Source organism: Quercus lobata, chromosome 2 (genome assembly GCF_001633185.2).
Source record: "Quercus lobata isolate SW786 chromosome 2, ValleyOak3.0 Primary Assembly, whole genome shotgun sequence".
In the NCBI taxonomy this organism is placed as follows: domain Eukaryota; kingdom Viridiplantae; phylum Streptophyta; class Magnoliopsida; order Fagales; family Fagaceae; genus Quercus; species Quercus lobata.
In genome coordinates, this window is record NC_044905.1 from 81,912,278 (window position 1) to 81,931,566 (window position 19,289).

Below are 19,289 nucleotides of genomic sequence, written 5' to 3' on the forward strand. Positions count from 1 at the left end.
GTTTACTGCTCCATCCACATATACCTTCCTGGGTAAGGGGTCTTGTGTGGAGATCAGGCCAACCGATTTTTCATCCATGCCATACTGCTTTACCTTTACTTCTTCAGGAAGTTCAGCAAACTCGGCTACTAGGTTGGCGAGGACTTAGCCTTTTACAGAGGTCCAAGGCATATACTTGATATCAAAAGCACCTAGAATCTTGCCTCATTTGGCAATCCTCCCGGTATAATCTGCGCTCCGAAGTATTGACTTGAGCGAAAACTGAGTTAGGACAACCACGGTGTGTGCCTGGAAGTAATGGGGAAGTTTTCGTGTAGCATGCACTACCATCAAGATGGCCTTTTCCAGTGGTAAATAACGCACCTCGGCTTCATGAAGTGACTTGCTCACGTAATAGACTGGCCGTTGTATGCCACTGTCTACTCGTATCAAAACAAAACTTACCGCATGAGAGGCTACTACCAAGTAGGCAAACAGAACCTCATCCACCTCAGGACTGGACATGATGGGTGGCCGAGATAGGTACTCTTGAAGCTGTTGAAATGCCATAGCAGACTCCTCGGTTCATTCAAATCCTTTCCATTTATGCAGTAAAAGGAAGAAAGGTTTGCACCTATCTGCTGACCTGGATATAAATCGATTCAAAACAGCAATCATCTCGGTCAGTTTCTGGACCTCCTTGGGATTCTGAGGTGGTTGCAAGCTGTTAATGGCCTTAATCTGATCAGGGTTCACCTCGATTCCCCTGTGAGTAACCATGTAGCCTAAAAACTTACCTGATCCTACGCCGAACAAACACTTTGAAGCATTCAGACGCAGCTTATGCTTCCTCAGAATTTAAAAAATGTTTGTGAGGTCTCCTACATGCTCAGATACCACCTTGCTCTTTACCACCATATTATCAATATAGACTTCAATGCTCCTGTCCAATTGTGGTTCAAACATTTTAGTCATCATCCACTGATAAGTAGACCCTGTATTTTTCAAACCAAAAGGCATCACTTTGTAATGATAGTTTCCAGTGGGAGTGACAAAAGCTGTCTTTTCCTAATCGTCCAGTGTTAGTGGTATCTAATGATATCCTTGAAAGGCATCCAGGAAACTCATCTGAGGATGGCCTACCGTCGCATCCACCAACTAATCTATCTGAGGCATAGGGAAAGGATCTTTTGGACAAGCCTTATTGAGATCTGTGAAGTCCACACACACACGCCATTTCCCATTTTTCTTCTTCACCACCACCGTGTTAGCTGGCCACTGAGGATAAAAAACTTCCTTGATAGCCCCTGCATGTTTGAGCTTTATTACCTTATTTCTGACAGCTTCGGCATGTTATTTGGACGGGTGCCGAGGTGGCTGTCTCTTGAGAGTGATGGAAGGGTTAAGATTCAAATGATGACAAATGAAGCTTGGATCTACACCCAAAGCTTTGTATGCCCCCCATGTGAACACATCGACATTTTTTCTAAGAAATTCAACCAATTGTTCCCTTTCCTGTAGAGGCAGTTAAGCCCCAACTTGAAAGAACTTCTCCGGATCATCACCAACAATTACCTTTTCTAGATCTTCACATTTCGCTTCGTCGGCTAGTCTATTGAAGAGCAACGCCGGAGTTTCTGATTACTATAAATTATTCTCAGTAGTGGCCGAGATTTCAGCCTCGAGCCGATGTTCGATGGCCGCTACCAGGCACTGCCTAGCCGAAGACTGACTTCTTAATATTTCCAAAACCTGGCCTCCAGAGGGATATTTCACCTTCTGGTGAAGAGTGGAGGAGACAGCTCCTTGGGTATGAAGCCAGGGTCTGCCCATAGTGGTCGTATATGGAGAGAAAGCATCTACCACAATGAAGTCCACCTCCACCACATCAGAGCCAGTCTGTACAAGTAGTCTGATCTGACCCTTTGGAATGACCATTTTACCTTCAAAACTCACCAGAGGAGAACTGTAGGCTGTTAAATTCTCAGGTTTCAAATTTAGCCCCTTGTATAGGTTAGGATACATAATCTCAGCTCCGCTGCCCCGGTCGATCATCACCCTTTTCTTATTGTACCCACCAATTCTAAGTGTAACCACCAAAGCATCATTGTGAGGCTGTATGGTTCCAAGTTTGTTCTTATCTGAAAAACCTAACACCAATGGGACGCCCATCTTGACTCTCTTCGGCATTGAACTGGATTCCTCAACTAGGTAACGAGATACTGACATTACTCTGGAGGGGTAAGATCCGGTCCTCCCTAGGGCAACAAATATGACATTTATTGTGCCTAGAGGGAGTCTCGAAGAAGCATCTCCCTGAAACTCTGAACCCGTTTGGCTCCTTTGGCCATTGGAATGATGCAAGAGTTGCTTTAATTTTCCCTCCCAGACCAGTTGATCTAAATGGTCTCACAAGTTTCTGCAATCCTCGGTAGTGTGTCCATGGTCCTGATGATATTGGCAGTAAAAGGCTTTGATTACACCTCATAGGATCTCCTACCATCTTGTTCGGCCATTTGAAGAACGGCTAGTTTTTAACCTTCTCCAGAACCTATTGTACTGGTTCTCAGAACACAGCGTTGACCACCTAGATGTTGGCAGATCCTGGTTGTCCAACAAAGTCTTTTCGAGGTCAGTTATTATTGTACCGATCCGACCTGAAATCCTTCCTCTCCTGAGGGATCACCTTAGCCTTTCTTTTTCCCTATAGTTGGTCTTTTTCAACCTTTTTGTACTTGTCGATCCGATCCATAAGTTGGTGCACATTGGTAACAGGTTTACCAGTTAGATATTTCCTCAAATCATGCTCGGCTGGGAGGCTAGCCTTAAAAATACTAATGGCCACATCATCATAGTCTTTGTCTATTTCATTAAACATCTTCTAATATCTATCCGACTATGTCTTCAAAGTCTCCCCCTCCCGCATGGACATAGACAATAAGGAACCCAAAGGCCAAGAAGCCCTACTACAAGTGATAAAGCGAGCGCCAAAGGCCTGGGTGAGTGTCTTAAAGGAGTCAATGGAATTCACCCTTAAAGCATCGAACCACCTCATCGCCACGAGGCCTAAACTAGATGGAAAGGCCTTACACATCAAAGCCTCATCCTTGGAAGGAACTGCCATCCTTTGATTGAAGTGACTGACATGTTCCACCAAATCTATTCGACCATTATAAATGGTGAACGTGGGCCAATGGAATTGCCGAGGAAGCCTCGCACCTTCTATGTTTCATGTGAAGGGTGATTTAGAGATTTGACTCAACACCTTGCTCATGGTATTGTTCCCCAGGCCTTTACAAGGCGGGCTCTTATATCTATGTCTATGGTGGTACTCCTCGTCATAGGAGAAAGACTCACTGAGCGGAGTTCTGGACCTCTACCTATAACTAGCACCATCTGTCTCCTTAGAGGATAGCTAGGAGTTGGGCGATAAACGTCTTCGTCGTGCGTGGTACAATTCCCTTTTTAACTCATCGATCTCAGCATGTCTCTATTGTTCTTTGCATGGGAAACACGGCTCTTCCCTCGAGATTGGCTTTTACTAGTATGCACTGCGTGCACACTTCTCCCACGATCTCCTCTCCGTTCAAGGTTCATAAATGGATTGGTATGTTGAGACCCCTTTGATTCTACTTGGTGTGGATTCGCATCCACCTGGTGTGGACCTATCACTGTCTGGTGTGGACCTGCTTCTTCTATACTAAACATTGCATCCGAATTACGTTCAGAATAGACCAAGTTCTCCCTACAGACGGTGCCAATTGTAAGGACTGGATTTGGATTGGACCCAATATAGGATTGGGTTTTAGCCCAATAAGTCCAAACAATAAATTTGTAGAGCGTGGGTGAAAGAACTAGTTCTAGTAAGTAAGAAAGACAGTAACCATAGTCTATTGAGGAGGATCAAACACAAGTAATATAAGAAAATTTGTCCTCGGCACAGTCCGAGAAGCTCTGTTATAATGTCAAGTTAATGATCAAGGTTACAAGAGTTTAAAGGATTATTACAAAGATTTCTTTTTTTCCCATCCACTCCTTTTGGCCACCTTTCCATGCTATATACTATAATTTTTGGTATCATCCCCACCATATACGTGTAGGTTAGATTCCAGGAACTCCTTCTTGTCCCATCCAACACCTCCTAGAATCTTCAACTAGCAGTTGTAAGGCTGCTTCACCACTGTTCAGGTATCACCTCCACATTAATGCGGCCAGAGAGTTAGCTGGGATGCATTTAATGCTGAGCTAACAGTTTTTGAAGATATTTGTTGCCTTCCTCTACTCCTCTCCTATCTAATGTTTGACTTCTAATCGTGATGCAACTTGGAAGGATGTTCAGGATGATAGGACCTTCTTACTGATCTCGGATCCACATTTCCGATGTGACTTTTCTCCTTGGACATCTTTTGGACTATCACATACAATCCTTATCTCTTCCTCTTTTACCATTCCCATAATAACATTATTTGACCATCCTCAGACAAGTAAATATCCTCGGACTGGGCCATAGGCCCAATATATATAGTTTTAATAGTACCTTCTGGTTATCTAGCCCCTACAATATATATATATATATATATATATTAAATGTCATCAACGTATAAATTATTAAATTAATGGAGATATATACTGTTTTTTGGAATAGATAGAGATTATAAAATTATTGGTGATATATATTGTTTCTTGGGATAGATTTATATTAATCACCTCTTGAAGAATTTGGATTTTACTTATCCCTTAATAATCAAGTTTTAGCTTGATATTTTGATAAAATAATATTAATTTAATAATATTAAAATTTTGAAAATTTAGATGATAAATATTATCTAAATAAAATTTTTTAATTTTAAATATTATCCCCTAATTTAAGAAATATATCCTAACAAATAAAAAAATAATGTTAATTAGATGATAAATATTATCTAAATTAATTTTTTGTATTTAAATATTATCTCTTAATTTAAGAAATATATCCTAACAAATAAAAAAATAATGTTAATCTAATTTTATTTAATGATAAGAATGAATTAGAGTCTTGGTAGTATCCTATTCCTTTTTAGTTCTTTAAAAATCTAAAAATTTAATAAAATTTCTGCAATTTGGTGAAGTCACGTGGCACAACCACAGCGTTTAAGCCCAACTTTTATTATATATAATATAATATGATATGATATGATATGATATAGTATTATACTCATACGATGCACGGCTTAATTAAAAAGATATATGTAAAAAATTGAAACTATATTAATAATTAGTAAGCCACATGATCTATAATATATAAATTCTACATATTAAAACATAAAATAATGATATATAATCAAAATAAATATTATTTGAAACTTGTGCTAATCTAATCTTAAGTGTAGTAAAATTTTAAATTTTTTATAATTTAGGAAATATATATTTATTTATAGTAAATTCTTGGTAAAAAAATTTTTGATTTACGATAATTATTTTAATAATTAATGAGAATGTAAACTATTTTTATGCATATAGTAGTATGACCTAGTACTATAATTGTATGTCAAGAGTATTGAATAATTACTTAAAATGAACTATATCAATAACACCTACGACCAAAATACTTTATTTTGAAGTGAAAAAATTGAAAAAGGGTATTTCAAGGAGATAGAATACATCATTAGAGGCTTATGAGCACTATTTTCTTGACCCATCATGCAAGCAAAGAAGGAATAAGTGATAACCTTATGTGTGAAGTGAAGTTGCTTGAGATGACTAAATATGAGATCTTCACATGCTTTAGTAAAAAAAGAAAAAAAATTATCTCCATTCCACAACAATTACTATAAAATATTAAACATCATTAATACCAATATATCATCTAGATTCCTAATAATTAAAGTGTTTTTTTGCCAATTTAACAAAATTTTAATGTTCGTATAGAAGTTATCTACATAAATTATAATGTTCATATAGAAGTTTTTTTCACCTTAAATTCTATTTTCCATTCTCTACAATCTTACTAACATATATAATTCTAAGAAATCATTGCCATGCTGAATGGGTGTCGTCATATCGGCAATATTTTTGACTCCATAAAAATGGGAAAAATCCTTTATGCATGTTTGGTTTCATATAACCCTTTTATAAATAATTTACAAAATTAAATATTTATGAATATTGATAAAACAAATGATCAACTAAACAAATGAAAAAAAAAAAAAGAATAATCAAAATTTGTGGCATAAAATATGAGATCCACATATAAAAATAAATAAATAAAAATTAGCATCCAAACCTGGAGTCACTTGAAGTTTCAATAGAATAGATATAATCTTCAATGAAATAGATATAATCATATAATAGCATTTGTGTGGACTTTACACTCAGGATAACATGTTGAAGGGTAAAGCTTTAAGATCTTGAAATTTCATAACGTGGGCTTCAAAGCTTTAGAATAATCTATAACATAAAAATAATTTTAATTAAAGTGAATATCATAACATGATTAAAGGTAGAACATATAATTTGTTTATCAAAAGAAGAGGTAGAACGTATAACCGATAGAAATTTAATGTGATAAATATTCTCAATAAAAAATAAAATAAAATAAAAAGGTGAAAGAAGCCACTGGTCCCATGGCTTCCACTATAGCTTGCATTGGATTAGGATGCTCATGCTTCAAATACACCTTGAAACTTACAAATCAATAAAACCCATTATAGAACAAAACCACCCAACTAAACATATACACAAAAAAACTAAGAATACAAAAAATAACCTATGACAAAGAGAGCATAGTCTGAATGAGGAGTTTGAGGGAGGTGAAGCAAAACTATTTATAATTAATTTTTTTTTCCAATTGATTTTATTCCCTATGATCTAATCTCAAGTTGTAGATATTCTTGAAGATAAATATGGAAAAAAAAAATTGTTGATAATTTACACACGAAGGCTATAGCTGCATTTGAAAAACGCAACTATAGACCCTAAAAACGCAGCCTATCCTGTGTGACAATAGCCCCCTGCGGGGACCTATGGCTGCGTTTTTATAAACGCGGCTACAGGTACCCATATAGCTGCGTTTTTTGACCCCATATAGTTGTGTTTTTTGACCCCCTATATGCTGAGACTTATAGCTGGGTTTTGTAAAAAACGCAGCTATAGACCCGCTTTGGGCTATGTTTAAAATGCGGCTATAGGTACAATTTTGGCTACGTTTTATAAACGCGGCTAAAGCCTCCTACAACTGCATTTTTGAAACGCAGCTATAGGTTTTTAAAAAAAAAAAAAAAATCTGGGTTTTTTTTTCCCCAAAAAATTCAAAATTAAACATAGTCCCAAAAATTTCAAACCAAACACAAACCCAAAAAATTCAAAATCAAACACAACATACTCACAATACAAACACACCCAGAAAATTCAAAATAAAAAACAGACCCAAAAAATTCAAAATCAAACACAAACCCAAAAAATTCAAAATCAAACACAACATACTCATAATACAAACACACCCAAAAAATTCAAAATCAAGCACAACATAAAAGAACAAGCTCAAGAACACAAACCCATTTAAACATAAGCACAATATCAGCAACACAATAGCACAAGTTCAAGCACAGATCCAAAAAATTCAAAATAAAAACTCTAATCCAAATCAAGACATAGACACAAATATTGCTAGAATATCCACTTCATTCAAAATTTTTAGCATTTCCTCCATTTTCTTACTGACTAATCATAAAATAACCAAAAAAAAAAAAAAAGGAACCTGGCGTGACTTGCAAAAGAAAGGAGCAAAAACAGAAGAAAAAAAAGAAAAGAAAAGAAGAAGCAGCTCCAAAGGAAAAAAAAAAAAAAAGGAAGAAGAAAGAAGAAGAAGAAGACTTACGCTGGAGTTGTGCTAAAGAAGGAAGAAAGAAAAAAGAAAGAAAGAGAAAAGATGAAAGTGGGGTAGATGGGGAAAGTGGGGATGTAGGTGGGAAAGGGGGGGTACGTGGGAAAAGAAAGAAATTTTTTCTTTTTTTTTTTGGTGTTACATATAGTTGCGTTTCTTTTTTTTAAAAAAATGCAGCTATAGGTCCCTCTTTAAAAAAAACAGCTATAGGTCCCCCTTTAAAAAAATTGTTCGGCTGGACCTATAGCTGCGTTTTAAAACACAGCTATAGGTTAGCTATAGCTGTGTTTGTTAAAAACGCAGCTATAGGTCCCCCTTAAAAAATTGTTCTACTGGACCTATAGCTGCGTTTTAAAACGCAGCTATAGGTTAGCTATAGCTGTGTTTGTTAAAAACGCAACTATAAGTCTCCCTTAAAAAATTGTTCGGCTGGACCTATAGCCATGTTTTTAAAAAATGCAGCTATAAGTCCACCTTTAAAAAAAATTATTTGGCTGGACCTATAGCTGCATTTTAAAAACGCAACCATAGGTTAGCTATAGCCGCATTTGTAAAAAAACACAGCTATAGATCAGCTATAGCCGCATTTTTTGTAAACGTAGCTAAAAAAAACACAGCTATAGCCCGCGTTTTTTGTAGTGATCTAGATAATTCATAAAATGAAGAGGAAAGATAAAAAAAGAAAGAGAAGTTGATATTAACAATTAAGGGGAAAAAATAATATGTTAAACTTAATAAATTATAGGAGAAGAAGATAGAAAAAAACTATTATATCTATTTTTTTTATTCTAAAAAATATGAACAAATAAGTGAAAAAATGTTGCTGTTTTTCTTGATCGTGTAGTAATATAATTTAAGTAAAAAAATAGTAAAAAATAAATTAATAATAAAAGGATAAGATGAAGAATTAGGATTTTAATCAAATTAAAAATTTTATCAAATAAGTGAAATAATGTTGTTGTTTTTCTTGATCGTGTAGTAATATAATTTAAGTAAAAAAATAGTAAAAAATAAATTAATAATAAAAGGATAAGATGAAGAATTAGGATTTTAATCAAATTAAAAATTTTATCAACTTAGAAATTATAGAAGAAGAAGATAAGAACAAAAAAAAAAAATTATATCTATTTTCTTAAAAATCTTTAAAAAAAAAAAAAAAATCTGCATTTTGATGAAGCCACTTTGCACAATTATAGCTTTTAGGCCCAACTTTATCAAGTTGTAGATATACTTGAAGATAAATATGAAAAAAAAAATTGATAATTTATAAATGAAAAAAAATGTGAAACTGATTACTGAAGATAAGAACCTAAATTATTGCAAAATTTGATTTCTAGATAATTCATAAGGCCAAAATGGCCATATACCACATTTTTTGGAAATTTTTAGCAACAAAACACTGTTTCAGAAATAAATGGCAAAGTACCACTTTTTCCAGAACTCGAGTTTCAGAAACTCGAGTTCCTCATCAGTTCTGCCACCGTGGCACTGCTGAGTTGGATTTGTACGATTAAAAAAAATTATGTGGTACTCGAGCTTGGTAAACTCGAGTACCATTTACACAATACTTGAGTATACCAAACTCGAGTAAATTTTATTAAAAAAAAAAAAAAAAAAATACACAGTACTCGAGTTTGGTAAACTCGAGTACTGTATAAATTTTTTTTTTTTTTTGGTTTTGTTTTGTTTTTTTGTTTGGGGATAAACAAAAAATAAACATAAAGATAAAAATAAATATTTTTTTATGTTTTTATTTATTTAAATAGAAGCATTGTAAAATATAGAGATTTTAATTTCGAAATATGAATTTAATTTCTGCATTAATTAAAATTGTTCATTGTTTTTTCATAAAAATTGTTCACTGTTTTCCGTATAAACAATTTCTACGATTTTGTATAAAATTATTTTCTGTTCAACATTATTTATGAAATTGTTTGCTCTCTTTTTTGCATAAATTATTTTCTGTTCACTGTTTTCTCATAAAGCACCTAGTGAAATCATGTTTTCTAAATTTAAACGCCAAATCTGAATGCTTTTTCATCTTTGACTTTCACAATAATCAAATATATTTTTCTGCATTGATAAAATTTGTTTCTACATTAATAAAATTTTCCCTCTGCACATCATATTTATTGTATATTCAAATCTGTTTACTGCATTCATAAAATCTGTTTTTTGCGTTAATTAAAACTGTTTACTGTTTTCTCATAAAAATTGTTCACTGTTTTCTGCATAAACAATTTCTACGATTTTGAATAAAATTATTTTCTTTTCAGCATTATTTAAGAAATCTTTCACTCACTTTTTTGCATAAATTATTTTCTGTTCACTATTTAAAAAATTGTTCACTGTTTTTTCATAAAACACCAAGTGAAATTGTGTTTTCTAAATTTAAACACCAAATCTGAATGCTTTTTCATGTTTGAAATTCACAATAATCGAATATATTTTTCTGCATTGATAAAATCTGTTTCTATATTAATAAAATTTTCCCTCTGCACATCATATTTAGTATATATTCAAATCTACTTACCGCATTCATAAAATCTGTTTTTTGCATTAATTAAAACTGTTCACTGTTTTCTTATAAAAATTGTTCACTGTTTTCTGCATAAACTATTTCTAGTATTCTGCATAAAATTATTTTCTGTTCAGCATTATTTAAAAAATTGTTCACTCTCTTTTCTACGTAAATTATTCTCTGTTCACTGTTTAAAAAATTGTTCGCGTTTTCCCATAAAACACCTAGTGAAATCGTGTTTTCTAAATTTAAACGTCAAATCTAAATGCTTTTTCATGTTTGAATTTCACAATAATCTAATATATTTTTCTGCATTGATAAAATTTGTTTCTACATTAATAAAATTTTCCCTCTGCACATCATATTTAGTGTATATTCAAATCTGCTTACCGCATTCATAAAATCTGTTTTTATGCAGAATGCTAGAAATAGTTTATGCAGAAAACAGAGAACAATTTTTATGAGAAAACAATGAACAGTTTTACTTAATGCAGAAAATAATTTTACTTAGTGAACATTTCTACATTCAACTAATTTGAACTTTTTTACAAATTCGAATTTTTCGAGGCATTTACCATTAGGTGATTTGTACGAATCATTCATTTTTCTTTCATGGAGTTTGTCCATTATTCATATGGTTACATATTTAAAAAAAAAAAAAAAAAAAATACAAAAACCATATAAGTGCAATAACTGCGCCAATGCTAAAAACAATTTATGCAGAAAAGAGTGAACAATTTTTATGAGAAAATAGTGAACATTTTTTATTAATGCAAAAAACAGATTTTATGAATGCGGTAAGCAGCTTCAAAAATACAGTAAACATGATGTGTAGACAGCAAATTTTATTAACGTAGAAACAGATTTTATCAATGCAGAAAAACAAATTTGATTATTGTGAAATACATGAAAAAGCATTCAGATTTAGCTTTTAAATTTAGAAAACACAATTTCACTAGGTGTTTTGTGGGAAAATAGCGAACAATTTTTTAAACAGTGAACAGAGAATAATTTACGCAGAAAAGAGAATGAACAATTTTTTAAATAATGCTGAACAGAAAATAATTTTGTGCAGAATGCTAGAAATAGTTTATGCAGAAAACAGTGAACAATTTTTATAAGAAAATAGTAAACAGTTTTAATTAATGCAGAAAATAGTTTTACTTAGTGAACAGCTCTACATTCAACTAATTCCAACTTTTTTACAAATTCGAATTTTTCGAGGCATTTACCATTAGGTGATTTGTACGAATCATTCATTTTTCTTTCATGGAATTTGTCCATTATTCATGTGGTTACATATTTAAAAAAAAAAAAAAAAAACAGAAAAGCCATATAAGTGCAATAACTGCGCCAATGCTAAAAACAATTTATGCAGAAAAGAGTGAACAATTTTTATGAGAAAACAGTGAACAGTTTTAATTAATGCAAAAAACAGATTTTATGAATGAGGTAAGCAACTTTGAAAATACAGTAAACATGATGTGTAGAGAGCAAATTTTATTAACGTAGAAACAGATTTTATCAATGCAGAAAAACAAATTCGATTATTGTGAAATTTAAACATGAAAAAGCATTCTGATTTGGCTTTTAAATTTAGAAAACATGATTTAACTAGGTATTTTATGGGAAAACAGCGAACAATTTTTTAAATAGTGAACAGAGAATAATTTACGCATAAAAGAGAGTGAACAATTTCATAATTAATGCTGAACAAAAAATAATTTTATGCAAAATCGTAGAAATTGTTTATACAAAAAACAGTGAATAATTTTTTTGAGAAAACAGTGAACAATTTTAATTAATGCAAAAAACAGATTTTATGAATGATGTAAGCAGATTTGAATATACAGTAAATATGATGTGCAGAGGGAAAATTTTATTAATGTAGAAACAGATTTTATCAATGCAGAAAAATATATTCGATTATTGTGAAATTCAAACATGAAAAAGCATTCAGATTTGACGTTTAAGTTTAGAAAACACAATTTCACTTGGTGTTTTATGAGAAAACAGTGAACAATTTTTTAAATAGTGAACAGAAAATAATTTATGCAAAAAAGAGAGCGAACAATTTCATAAATAATGCTGAACAGAAAATTGTTTATACGAAAAATAGTGAACAATTTTTATGAGAAAACAATGAATAATTTTAATTAATGTAAAAATTAAATTCATATTTCGAAATTAAAATCTCTATATTTTACAATGCTTCTATTTAAATAAATAAAAACATAAAAAAATACTTATTTTTATCTTTAGGTTTATTTTTTGTTTATCCCTAAACACAAAAACAAAACTAAACCAAAAAAAAAAAAAAAAAATTTACACAGTACTCAAGTTTACCAAACTCGAGTACTGTGTAAATTTTTTTTTTTTCGCATTTTATTTATAAAATGTACTTGAGCTTGGTATACTCGAGTATTGTGTAAATGGTACTCGAGTTTACCAAGCTCGAGTACCACATAATTTTTTTTAATCACACAAATCCAACTCAGCAGTGCCATGGTGGCAGAACTAATGAGGAACTCGAGTTTCTGAAACTCGAATTCTGGAAAAAGTGGTACTTTGCCATTTATTTCCAAAACAATGTTTTGTTGCTAAAAATTTCCAAAAAAGGTGGTATATGGGCATTTTGGCCTAATTCATAAAGTGAAGAGGAAAGATAAAAAAGAACGAGAAGTTGATATTAACAATTAAGGGAAAAAAAAATAATATGTTAAACTTAAATATGAACAAATAATTGAAATAACGTTGCTATTTTTCTTGACTGTGTAGTAATATAATTTAAGTAAAAAAATAGTAAAAAATAAATTAATAATAAAAGGATAAGATGAAGAATTACGATTGTAATCAAATTAAAATTTTTATCAACTTAGAAATTATAGGAAAAGAAGATAAGAACAAAAAAAAAAAATTATATCTATTTTTTTTTAAATCTAAAAAAAAAATTCTGCATTTTGATGAAACCACTTGGCACAATCACAGCTTCTAAGCCCAACTTTTATTATATAGTATATGATAATATGATATGATATGATATAATATGATTTAAATCATAGTAATTTTGATCTAAACCCAAATAGAATCAACCAGAGCCCAACCCATTATTAAGTCAAGTTTTAACATTGCCGTCTTGGATTAAGCATCACATATGATTCCCCTAGGTCTTTCTCAAAAAAAAAAAAAAAGTTTCCCCTAGGTTTGATGACCTAGAGGCTATTTGGATGGCTTATTTCCGTAACTCAATTCTCAGTTTCCATAACTCATAACTCAAAAATGGTGGGACCCATAACTCAATATCCGTTTGGCAAACGATAACTCTGTTTCCATAACTCTGTTTCCATCACTCAATTCTTTGATTTTTAAGTTATGAGTTATGGAAACTGAAAACACATTTTGGCTGTTTTCAGTTTCCATATCTCATAACTCAATGGCATTTTTGTAATTAAACACACACATTGGGACCCACTGTCAGTGCCTTGTCAAGTCCGGCTCCCCTATTACATCCCACCAATAGTTTTTCCTTCACACAAAAAACCCAACCCACAGAAACTCTTCTCCGTTCCCAAATACAAGCATATCACACTTCATCCCCTTTGCCCAGCCACGCCGACCGAGCCCCCACCTCATCCAACTCACAGCAAACACGACGGCAAAGTTCTGAGCTTGGGTTCTTTTTTTCTTCTTCTTCTTCTTTTCTTTCCTTTTCACTGGGTTTCCATTCCTTTTTTTTCTTCTTGAGTTCGTCCAAGCATATCACACTTCATCCCCTTTGCCTAGCCACGCCGACCGAGCCCCCACCTCATCTAACTTGCAGCGAACACGACGGCAAAGTTCTGGGCTTGGTTTTTTTTTTTTTTTTTTTTTTTTTTTTCTTTCTTTTTCACTGGGTTTCCATTCCTTTTTTTCTTCTCGATTTCATCGAGGTTGTAACCGCTATTGATGTTGATGTTGCTGTTGCTGCTGTTGTAGCTGTGGTGGGTTTCGGAGTTTTTACGGAGACGTGATTTTTTTTTTTTTTTTGGGTTTTTGGAAAAGAAAAATACTGGATAGTCATTTGGTTATATTGTAGATCTAGGAAAAGCATGAAAATAAGGATCATGGTGGACTTGATTAAAATATGTGTTAACATGGATGAAGAGAAAAGCAGAGAAAAACAGGGGAAAACGAAGAGAAAAACGAAGGGAAGAGGCAAGGGGAAAAAGAAAAAAAAAAGAAAAAAGAGAGAGAGAAAGTCAACTGACATTGGGTCAATGTGTAGGGCCCACAAATAGTGTAAAAAATATTGAGTGATGAAAAAAAGTGATGGTGCCAAACCGGTTGATATTTTAGAGTGATGAGTGATGAGTGATGAGTGATAAGTGATGGAAATTGAGTGACGGAAATTGAGTGATGAGTTTTTTGCATCCAAACAGCCTCCTAGGTTTTCACTTTGAGAAAAAGAGTTGCGGTTGTTGCAAACATGGAAAGCAAGACTTGTTGGAATACATTTGAAGTGCTTAAAAGAGTCATGCTCATGCTACACTCTTTTCCAAAACCCTACTTTCATCGCCTAACACCCCACCACCCTTTTCTCATAAAAACCCTATTCTTCAAATAAGGTTCTCAAAATGATGTATTCTCTATCTGGGCAAAAAGCTTTTTGGCTCCAGTACTACGTTGCTCCCTTTCATTCTGACGCTGAAAAGATAGTTTTAGTCTCGGGAATCAATCTAGACATGACAATGTATTTTGTTGAGAGCATAAGCATGTATTTTGACCAAATTGACATATGTGCTTGCGTCAATGGCATAATATGCCTTCGCCATTGCTACGTTGTTTTATGGAATTTGGAAATCAAAGAATTTAAGGTCGCTTCTACACCTCCTTGCCCTAACCCTAACATAAGTTACTATAAGACCACTTGCATTTGGTTATAATCTCTAATGACTTCAAAGTAGTTATGATTACAGTTCTAATGCACTGTCACTCAATTTGATAAAGGTATTTGTTACAATTTTATATTTGCCCCAAGGTAGTCAATACCGTACCGGTACCGGCCGTACCAGTATGTATACTAGTATCGAAACATCAACATTTCATACCGGTTTAAATACCGGCCGTACCGGCCATATCGGCCAATTTCGGGAAATATCGGCCGGTACAAAAAAAAGTTTTTATTTTTTATTATTATTTTTTAAAGTTTTGTAATTTTTGAATTTTTGTTAGGATAGAATGGTAACTTATTTACATTAACTTATTAATATTATTTGTTTTCTTAATATGCAATGGTAACTTTTAAGCTTTCTATTATATATATATATATATTGTAATTGATACTAAAGTCTAAAACCATGAATAATTAGTTCTAAATTGAGGAAATGTTTTATGATAAACTTTTATATTTATTATAATATATATATATATTTTATAAATATAAAAAATAGCGGTAAACCCGAAACGGTACACCGGTATTGACCAGTATCTGAAATATATCGTACCGTTGGTCAAACCAGTATAGCCTCCGGTATGGTATTGACTCCCTTGATTTGCCCCCCTTCCAAAATTTGAACCCCCTCCCTTACAATTTTATATTCATTTTATTGAAAGAGCATTTACATAGGTTGTTGTAAAATAGCTTTAGGCCATTGTAGTAATTCTTTAGGTTGAGAAAGAGATAGATATGATTTGGGATAATAATAATAAAAAATTATAAGAAAATAGTATTTTAATTAAATTTAGTGTAAATTAAATAATCTTGTAGGATGTTTTGAAAAGTAAGTATTGAAAACAAAAAAAATAGTAAGTTCTTACACTAAAATTAACATGAATTTTTACACTAGATGCAAATGCACTCAGTAAGAAAAAAGAATTGTTTTTTGTTTGCATCCTAATATATTATGAAGCAATGATTTTGTGTCTTTATCTTTGTAAATAGTTAGTTAATATTAAATGAATACTTATTTGGAATTTTTATTTTCTTATATACTAGCCCTCTAACTTGAAATCATGGCTCCATCCTAAAAATACAGGACTTGATTATGCATTTTTTTAAAAAAAAATTTATAATTCAATCAATTGTTTTCCTTGCTATTGTAATGAATTATATTTCAATAGATTTTGATGTTGTATCTTGGTGATCTGTCTCATTCCATGTACATTGGGAAAACTTTAGGTTAGGTGTGTTAAGTAATTGTGTTGCTTTGAAATTTTTATCACAGAAAAGTGATAGTGAAAAACTTCAACACATAGGTGATGTGTGAATATGGGGTTGAAGAATCTTGGATCAAACATTTTGTAATTGGACCCCTTTCAATAAGTGTGTTTGGCATGATGAAAATTTTCAGCTTATTTTTCCTACTATTTATAGACTTCACTGCACTTTTTGGTACTATTAATGGGTCTTACTGTATTATTTTAGCTAACTTTTACTTTTATCTACAGTACTTTCAGTAAAAAGTTTTCAGTTTCAGAAAAATAAAAAGATCCCAAACATACCAATCGGAGTGCATAAGAATTATTGATTATGGATTGGCTTTATCTGGTAGGTGATAAAGCTTCTTATGGTTAAGGGCAAAGGATTGATACTCTTGTATGACTTTTGGTGTTTAAGAAATTAAGAATCTTCAATTTAGAAATCATTTATCTACAGTACTTTCAGTAAAAAGTTTTCAGTTTCAGCAAAATAAAAGGATCCCAAACAGACTAGTCGAAGTGCACAAGAATTATTGATTACGGATTGGCTTTATCTAGTAGGTGATAAGCTTCTTCTGGTTAAGGGCAAAGGATTGATACTCTTGTATAACTTTTGGTGCTTAAGAAATTAAGAATCTTCAACTTAGAAATCTAGCTAACTCCTTTTTTTTTTCATTATGGTTTAAGAGGAAAGTCTAGTTTCAGTTAAAATTATTAGAGTTGGTGTGCCCGTACTCCTAATAATTATTTAATTACGTATGAGTGTGCAAAAATTAATGAGTGATTCATAGAATGCGATATATATTGCATTTTATATAAATAATGTGTGATAAAATTTCAATTCTCCATTCCTATTCAAATTTTCTAATTTGTTGATGGATCAATATAGTATTAATTTGTTATGCATTGGAATTGTAATAAAATTTTAGGGGAAGTAAATTATGTGAAACATTTTGGATGTTAATCAACATTTGTTAAAATAAGGTAATTCTGTGTAGGTTAAGACAGATTGTGCCTCATGAAACAAGGGAATTGGGTAGACTTCTTTTAAAAACATCTCTGCTATTTTTTGCTTAAATGTCTATTTCATTGGGTGAGATTTACAAAAACTTGTTGGCTTTTTCACTTCGTGTTAAACTCAAGTAGTGAGCCAGTCTATCATTGCAAGCAGAGAAGATGATGGCTATCTCTTAGTTTTTCTTTTCTAATTACATATTTCATATACATCTTACTGGTAGCTATAATTGAATTTTATTTTATAGTTGAATAATGGCTATCTCTTAGCTATCCCTCTTTCTTTTTCGTTATTAACTTATTATCACTACAACAAACTTGACTTCTTTCAACCCACTTTTCTCAAGGGTTAACTAAAAAGTGCCGAAACCATCACTATAAATTCGGGCGCATAGAAATAAGAAAGAAGTTCACCAAGCCAGTGAGTTTTCTATCTAGGTCTTCCTTGGAAAACCTAGAGGTGAAAGAAGGGGCTTGACATAGCACAAGGGCTGCTGCTAGGCAAACTCTCTCTTCGTGTAAGCAGTAGAAACAGTTTTCCTAGAAGAACACATGGACGAGATCACAAATAGGTGCGCTGGACTAAAGCTATCGCTAAAAGAAGAGGCTGAGGTAGAGATCAACGTACCATTGACAGAGGATGGCCCAGTCCTCATAGGGAAGTTCTGCACGAAGCAACGAGTAAACCTGGAGTCAGTAGCTAGAGTGTTGAAATTGGTATGGAAGGCAGAGAACAACTTCGAGGTCAGTGACTTGGGCGAGAACATGGTAATGTTTCTTTTCCAAACAAAAGATGATATGGAGAGGGTGCTTCTCCTCAGTCCATGGTCCTTCGATAAATACCTACTAATCCTCCATAAAATGGTGCGTGGTGAAGCAGTGAAAGACATTAAGTTTGACAAGACTCCTTTTTGGATTCAAATTCATGGACTGCCCACAATGTGCCAAACCAAGGAAGTTGGATTGAGCATCGGCGCTACACTAGGGAAGGTGGAGAAAGTGGATGCGAATACGAAAGGCTTCTGCCTGGGGAACTCCCTGCGCATAAGGGTGCTCTTAGATATCTCCAAACCGCTGTGCTGAGGTCAGAAAGTTCGCCTAGGAGAGCATGGATTGAGATGGGTGGACCTTAAATATGAGTGGCTACTAATCTATTGCTATCTGTGTGGGAGAATGGATCACGATGAAAGGGATTGCATGCAGTGGGTTCGAAGCAAGGAAACACTTCGACCAAAGGAGAAGCAATTTGGTCCGTGGTTACGTGCGACGCTAGATAGAGTTCAAAAACCCCAAATCATAACAGCATCGATAAATGGAGAGTCTAATACGACGGGAGGTGAACGTGAGACACTGGCGAAACGTCGAGGCAGTGAGGCCATCCCGAGGTGGTTAATGACGTAGCTTGGCAGCGTCATTTTAGGAAGGACTGGAGGGGTGGGAATCACGAAGGCTGACATGGTGAAAGTTGCTGACACACCAATCTATGCCCAGCCTAAATCCTCGGTTTACCTGCAACCGTCGAACTTTGAGCAGGAAATCCAAGACATAGATGTCGCAATTCATGGGGAAGTGCCAATTTTGATCTCTGAACCATGTAAAGAGATGATATTGACAGGGAAGGAGAACACGCAAGCTCTCACTAACAGCAAGCAAGTAAAAGAGGAATGGGCTAAAGCTAATGGGCCTAACAAGGAAAACCAAAATCAAGCCTCCATAATTGGGCCTCAAGACTCTCAG

The 19,289-nt window shown here is 33.3% G+C and overlaps 2 protein-coding genes across 2 annotated transcripts; one reads left to right on the forward strand and one right to left on the reverse strand.

Annotated features, from left to right (window-relative positions):
- Positions 1 to 1,623: 1,623 nt before the first annotated feature.
- Positions 1,624 to 2,208, reverse strand: LOC115972336. Its single transcript, XM_031092600.1, has one exon. It carries the CDS (start codon positions 2,206 to 2,208, stop codon positions 1,624 to 1,626), a length of 585 nt encoding a protein of 194 aa, XP_030948460.1.
- Positions 2,209 to 18,104: 15,896 nt separating this feature from the next.
- On the forward strand, positions 18,105 to 18,635 carry LOC115972344. The gene has a single exon (XM_031092612.1). It carries the CDS (start codon positions 18,105 to 18,107, stop codon positions 18,633 to 18,635), a length of 531 nt encoding a protein of 176 aa, XP_030948472.1.
- Positions 18,636 to 19,289: the final 654 nt, after the last annotated feature.

Excerpts from the sequence above, each read along its gene's own strand:
- LOC115972336 (XM_031092600.1), bottom strand. The coding sequence starts at position 2,208 with ATGTCAGTATCTCGTTACCTAGTTGAGGAATCCAGTTCAATGCCGAAG.
- LOC115972344 (XM_031092612.1), top strand. The coding sequence starts at position 18,105 with ATGGACGAGATCACAAATAGGTGCGCTGGACTAAAGCTATCGCTAAAA.